The sequence below is a fragment of the Triticum aestivum genome, chromosome 6A (genome assembly GCF_018294505.1).
Source record: "Triticum aestivum cultivar Chinese Spring chromosome 6A, IWGSC CS RefSeq v2.1, whole genome shotgun sequence".
NCBI classification, from domain to species: domain Eukaryota; kingdom Viridiplantae; phylum Streptophyta; class Magnoliopsida; order Poales; family Poaceae; genus Triticum; species Triticum aestivum.
In genome coordinates, this window is record NC_057809.1 from 50,986,154 (window position 1) to 50,993,207 (window position 7,054).

At 50.4% G+C, this 7,054-nt stretch overlaps 1 protein-coding gene across 1 annotated transcript; it reads right to left on the bottom strand.

Moving 5' to 3' along the window:
- Positions 1–946: 946 nt before the first annotated feature.
- On the bottom strand, positions 947–2,534 carry LOC123130231 (putative F-box/LRR-repeat protein At5g02700). Its single transcript, XM_044550179.1, has 4 exons — positions 1,662–2,534; positions 1,439–1,573; positions 1,175–1,336; positions 947–1,105 (listed from the first exon to the last, which is right to left on the bottom strand). The coding sequence occupies exons 1-4, from the start codon at positions 2,532–2,534 to the stop codon at positions 1,040–1,042; spliced, it is 1,236 nt and encodes a 411-aa protein (XP_044406114.1). The 3' UTR covers positions 947–1,039.
- Positions 2,535–7,054: the final 4,520 nt, after the last annotated feature.

The window sequence follows — 7,054 nt, forward strand, 5'->3', positions numbered from 1 at the left end:
GTATATACTCCCTCTGTCTCATAATATAAGAACATTTTTTACGCTTGTCAAAAACGTTCTTATATTATGGGACAGAGGGAGTACCAAATGTTCGCCACCCTGTTTTGGGAATACTTATGCTCTAAGGGCATGTACAATGGTGCTATCTTAGGTGCACTACATAGGATAATTGCTGAGGTGTAGGAGAGAGAATCCATAAAAAAATATTTGTCTTCTCTTATTTAAGAGATGATCACTTAGCTCGATATGTGTCACCATGATTTTAGGAATAACTAGTTATTTTAGATAAGACTATGAGATAACCCATTGTATACATGTTTTATTGTCATCATACATGCAAGGTTTAAGATAAAACTATCATATCAACCATTATACATTCCCTAATAAAAACACCATAGCTCTACAACATGCCACTCAGTACTGGAAAACTATGCACGTCCAGCAACAAAAATGGAGCCAATCTAGTCAAAACTGTTCTTTCAAGAACTCGGATCTCTTCTACCTAAGGATAGCCTACCCCACCCACAGGCCACAGTGACAAGGATCCAGCAAAAGCCTGGTTTTGCAAGCAACAAACATGTCTAGAAAAACTAAATCTCTCTGGCAGTAATGTAGAAAACAAGTTGACAAGCATGAAGCAGTACACACAAGGATCCCTGCCAAAGCCAACATTATTTTCAGGTCCTTGGCCAAATCCAATGCTTTACTTGCTCTAGGAAAGAGTAAAATTACTAGCTACTGATCTACAAGATCTTATATTTCTTTACAGAGGGAGTAGCTAATTTGTACAAGACAGATGGCACTAAGTTACATTCAGTAAACTCAAACTTCAATACAATAAGTTACTGGAACTACAAAGCAACTATAGACTAGAAACAGAGCAGACAGTGGAAGATGGTGTAATCTTCAGGTATCAACACCATCTACCGAATGAGCACAAGAGACTTCAATCTTCAGGCATTAACCCTGTCTAAGGCTGTCGGAAGGGGTCGGCTACTGACCGACCAATCATGGTTATGCTTATTGACATGGTACTCGGTCAGTATGAAATAGTCTTGAATACAAACCGAGCATGTCGAGAGGCTCTGTTTTCCACTTGTAGCAGCTTGTGCTCATAACCCACCATTTCAATGCCGTAGTGATTATACGCTTCAAATTCAATTTTGTCTAGCACCTTTGCATTCAATACAAAGAACCTGGCAAATTCAACCTGTTTCCCATAGCCCTCGAATGGCTTAAACACCACTTTTTTGAGATGGGCCTCACGGCATTCGATTGGATGTAGTGGGTCATGCTGAGGCTCATTTTGCTGATCCATATCATGGTGTTTACCAAACTGCGACATGGGAGGAAGAGGCATATGTTATGGCAGTAGCTAACTAGACTATACTATGTGAATCAAATCAGACACTTAAAGCAAGCAAAAATGAGTACTCACGGTGACATGGAGCCTCTCCAAACAGGGAAACCACCTGAGAATGTTAAGAACTGCATGCAGCTTATCTGCAGAAGATCTGAGAGCCAAAACCTTTACGGTGCGCATGGAGTTTGCCGAGCTGACCAGGCTTATTCCCTGAACAAAGCAAACAATGGACATAAAAATTATCATCTGCATGTCGGGGTGGCGAATGCAAGATTAGATATGACAACGTTGCTGCTACCTGAAAGAGTAGGATATTGGAGACGGCGGCTATGAAAGGGCCCAATATCTCCAGCATAGGCGCCCTAGCTACCCTCATAGTCACACGATCGCTTCCGTAATAATACGGCAACAGCAGCCTTACAAGGCGAGGAGCATCCAAGATCACCAGTTGTGCCATTTCACTAGAGCTATGACTGAAGATAATGGTCCTAAGAGTCGGCGAGCTAACACGGAGGCGACCAGCAGCAGAAACTTCGGCCATGTATAAGCTCTCCAAGGCATGGCAGCCGGAGAGCAGCGCGTGCAAGACGTCCTCTGAGATGGAAGTGTGAAACAGGGTGAGCTTCCTGAGATTGGGGGAATTCATGGCCGGCACGATCTCGCCGGGGAAACCACAACCGTTGATCTTGGCAGCCAGGATGGTGGTGGATGCGGAGCGGAGCACTGATGCCAGCAGCCGCGGGCTGGCGTGAGCGATGTCGAGCTCCTCGAGGTTGGCGAGGGCCCGGGAGTGAAGCCAGCTCTCCGCCTGGGCGCAGAGGTCGCCGGCGCCGCGGCAGTGGAAGGAGAACCGGAGCGCGGGGCCCTGGTGATGGGAGATTATCTGGGAGACAGCGGAGGGTGGGACGCGGGAGGGAGTGGGGACGGGGCCGGCGGCGCCGGGGGGGCGGGTGCTGACCTCGAGGTTGAGAGGCACGGAGCGCCAGAGGTGGCGCCATTGGCGGGAGAGGACGGGCGTGCGGCCGCCGTCCTTGGTGGGGAGGAGGGAGATGATGATGCCGAGGATGTCGTCGGGGAGCCTGATGATGAAATCCTCGCCGCCGCCGCTCCGTGCCCGCTTCCGTGCGGTCCCATGGGATTCGCGCGCCTCCCCCGCGGCCTCCTTCTCCATGGTCGGCAACTGGCGACTGGCGAGGGGTAAGCTCGCGTCTCACACTGTCACTGGGTTTATGGGGATGGGGCGCTCGGTAACTGCAGGCAGTGGTGCGTCGTGGTAGTAACTTCTCCTGTTCGTAAAGGTTCAACCTCCCATGTTCGTCTCACGCCCCGCCAGTTTTTTAACTCCTTCGGTTCGATAACCGCCACCCACGCACGAACGTCTCCGTCCTGCGATCCCCAACCGCCGCTGCACCGGGGAGAAACACCAGTTCCCCATGAACGGACGTGGCTGTTCGTAGCGTTATGTAAATCCTGTACTAATCATCAATGGAATGGAATAGACGGTTCGACTTATTCATTCACAAATCACAACACGCCCGGGACGCACCTTCCCGGTGGATCTCCTTCCAAGGAGAAGAATGCCGCTCCGGGATCTTCCGCTCCACGCCGGCAAGCCAGCTGCCGGTGGCACGGGATCATGGTGGCGGTGCTGGAGGGGCGCCGCTTGAATTTGGTTGGGGATCATTAGTTGATGGGAACAAGAAATATTTGGTCGCCGGTCGTCCGAATTGGCTGCTATAAAGCAATCATAATGTGCTCTTCCTATCTCATTTAGGCCTTGTTCGGTTACACCCCTCCACAAGAGGATTGGAGGGGATTTGGGGAGGTTTTGACTTGCAAGGGATTAAATCCACTTCAATCCCTGCCAAACCCCCTTTGAATCCCTCTCAACCGAACACAGCCTTAGAGAGGCCTGGAGATTTTTTTTATTTTTTATTTTTTACGAAAAGAAATATGATCGATTATAAAAAGTTCACCAGAAATACAAAAGCATCTAGACACAGAGTAAAGATTACGTCAAGGTCCTTGGATCACCGTCGTTACCAAAACGAGCCACCGACATGCCTGACGCTGCTCCCAAAATGGAGCCGGGCTGGCCTTATATATGGAAGTCGGGCTGGCCTTATTCCACACTAGTTAAATGATTGTAGACTAAATTTCAAAATTGGGTTAGTCGATTTTTGAGAGCTCGCCAGAGTTCGTCAGAGGAAAGGGAGGGGCTCGGGTGGGGACGGTGGTTGTGGGGGGCGGTGGTCTGGCGGTGGTGAGGCCTCGCCAAAACGTAGAAAACTCGACGTAGGTGGGGGCGAGGGTGGGGGGTTGGGGTGGCGGAGGAACACAGACTGCGGGGGGCGTTTCAGGGGAGGGGGGTCGGGGCCGGTGGTTTGGCCGGCGGCCCGTGCTGTGTTCTGTAGGGAAAGAATCAGATATGAGGAAGAAGATGGCTTAGGAGACGTAGGATCTTCATCCAACCACCTGAAATGGTCGACTGACCCAAATGACGAAATTCACATGACTTGCATGCAGACATTCCTTTGTATTCAGTACCATCATCATAGCTGCTTAGCACTGCTCTCAATCCATCAAGCTAAACAATGTGCCACTCATAATTCCAAACTTGTTGCTCAAATATAAATCTGATATGATGTTGATATTACTAAAATAGATAACGTTTAATTGGTCAGCTAATGTTCCTACTTTACTTTCGAAAAGCACGTGCATCACATATAGAGAGACATCAGGGAGTTGCATTCTTAATGTGCTCCGGTTCATCATGTGTGTGCACTGCGCAACGAACATTTTATTATGCAAAATCTGCTTGCTCTTCTTTAGCATGTTTCTCTTCTGTTCTTTTTTAATAAGTACTATCTCCGTTCCTAAATACAAGTCTTTGTATAGATTCCACCATGGACTATATATGGAGCAAAATGAGTGAATCTACACTCTAAAATGTATCTGTATAGATCTGCATGTGATCCATGGTGCAAATCTCTACAAAGACTTATATTTTAGAACGGAGGGAGTATGATAGTAGTACTATATGTTCCTTGTAGTGAAGAGGAGTAGGGACAGTGTAGAGGTCTATTCAGTCGGTTGTGATGGACACTTTCAACTCTTCGGGCCTCTTTGATTCGTAGGATTTTGTAAACATAGGAATAGGAATTGTAGTGCCTGCCCACTTGAATCCTATAAGATTAGTAAGGAAATGTGGGGAGCTGTGTCGCCTTTCAGAGTTACACTGATATTAACAGTACCACACCTTCAGTTGAAGAGAGGTGGTATCCGAAGATTTTCTAGCTGTACCGAAAATAGTAGCCCATATTTTCCAGCAAGCTCCACTTTCCTGATTTTACCTGTGATGCTTACGGTTTTTCTGTTATATCTACACTATGATCTGTGTAGTTGCTTTGTTTCGCACTAGCAGCAGTCCACTCTTGAAGCTAAACAACACACCAATCATAAGTCCAAATTTTACTTCTTCAAATATGAATTGTGATATGATACTGATATTAGTTAACAGACACACATTTAATTGGTCGGCTAGTGCTCCCACTTGATTTTCCAAATGCACGTGGCCACATATAGAGAGGCATCATGGAATTGCATTTCTTTGTGCGCTGTGATTCATCATGAGTGGGCAACCAACATTATATGCAAAGAAGCGGAACCTCAAGAATATGCTTCCTCTTTTGTTCTTTAACATGTTCCTTATCGGTGCAACGAACCCTAGGTCCATTGCCCAGACTGTGCACAGGTGCAAGAACAAGACTTCAGCACCAAGATCAGATCAGAGCACGCGAGCTCAGTTCTCTTTGAAGGATCAAAGTGCAGATCAAGAAGACCAAGACTAGCCCAAGAGGCAAGATACAACTATGAGAAGAACCTCCCTTGCCGGGCAACCGAACCTGGCGAGGATGAGATTACCCCCGGAAGCAAGCCCCCAAATCATCCCGGCAGGCCTGCCGGGGCTCGTGGAGGCAAACCACTCCACCGCTCCACCTCACGAGCAACACAAGTCATCAATCAGTGCGGTGTCAAGCTGCAAAGTGACAAAGTGACTAAGCCCCGAGGAAACCTTGCCGAGCAAGAGCACATCGCTTCTCCACCATTTTCCACCATCAATCCAGCAAAGCAGGAGTAGGGTTTTACGCCTCGTGATGGCCCGAACCTGGGTAAAACTGCCCGCGTGATCTCTGTCGTGCTGCTTTACGCTTCTCCTCTCTTTGTGCAACGTGCTGATCCCCCCGCCAAACCAAAAGGGGCTCTTGGTCCCATAGGTTGTCGTGGTTTCCCACGACATCTTTGGCGCGCCAGGTAGGGGGATCACTTGCGCGAACCCGAGAGCGTAAGCAGCGCGTTATCTTCACCACCATTTTCATCATCGACGGCTCCATCGACTATGACGCCCAAGAAGAAGTCTGGTGCTGCAGCTCACCCGTCCACCTTGAAGGACCCCTCGCCCGCGACCACCGACGCCACGGGGAATGCGGAGGTGCATGAACGTGGGCGATGCGAGGGACATGGTTTGCCAAGGTGGCGTTGTCATCACCTCCCCCGCGGCTGAAGCAGGAGCAGGAGGTACAGGAGAAGGACAACATCAACAACATTCTGGCGACCATGCTCTACGAGGTAAGGATAGAAAGATTATTCCTTCTGCCCTCTTGGCCTGGCCGAGGGGCATAGTCACGGCGGTGACGTTCGTTCCGAGGCAAATCGTAACCCTACGGACGCCCCCGCCGTGGGCGCAGTCGCAGGACATGAACCGTCCCCGGAGCAAACTGGCCCAGCGAATGCTCTGAATGGAGTCGTTGGCCCGCGCGCGCCTTCACCTCGTCACCACGCCATTCCAGCGACTGGTTCCCGACAACGGGAGCCCGGCGCAGCCACCGTCGGCACTGTCAGGAGCCAGGCGACGCTGCGGTCCACATCATCATCGTTGATGCCAAGCCCCGCTTAGAAGGCTATGACACGGGCCCAGATGCTACTGAGGTTTCCGCCGGCAGCTGATTAAATGGGTGAGTGGAGAGCCACCATTCAGAGTTTGATTGGCTTTGCTGAGGCTGGGGGCTCACCGCGAGCTAGCCCGCCATGGCCTCCCCAAACGATGACGACTTGTATTGTTGGCCGTGAGGAAGGGGCCACCCTCACGGTGTAGTCCCCTCCATGGCAATTAGTGCAGGAGCCGCAAAATCAAGAACCCGATGACGTCTTGATGGCCTCTTCCGACCCTCGAGTGCACCAAGGCCAACGGCGGGCCCCGGAGGACAGGCGAAGGGAAGGCGCGCGCATCGCCGTCGCGACAACCACCGTCGGACCAATGGGTGTGATGGCCCCGACGTCGACGAGCCCGCGCTCGAAGATGGCGGGTGCCTTCCTTTCGAGGTTGGGTGCCTTGCCTTCACTCGTGAGTTGTCGCAAGTCCATTGGCCATCTGCTCGCACGTTCAAGCCAGAGATACCCGAGAAGTATGATGGGAGACTGAACCCGACAGAGTTCTTGAGCATCTACACCATCGCTGTTCAAGCTGCCGGGGAGAGATGAGAAGGTGTTTGCCAACTACTTCCCTTTGGCACTCAAGCCAAACATGAGGTCTTGGCTGATGCATCTATCGGAGAACTCCATTTCGACCTGGGCTGACCTCTGCCATGAGTACATTGGCGCCTTCATGAGCGGCCACCAAGAACCAGGGCG

Coding starts and splice junctions, on each gene's coding strand:
- LOC123130231 (XM_044550179.1), bottom strand. CDS start 2,534: ATGGAGAAGGAGGCCGCGGGGGAGGCGCGCGAATCCCATGGGACCGCA. Junction 1,574..1,661: donor CCAATATCCTACTCTTTCAG/GTAGCAGCAACG, acceptor TGCTTTGTTCAG/GGAATAAGCCTGGTCAGCTC. Junction 1,337..1,438: donor TGGAGAGGCTCCATGTCACC/GTGAGTACTCAT, acceptor CCCATGTCGCAG/TTTGGTAAACACCATGATAT.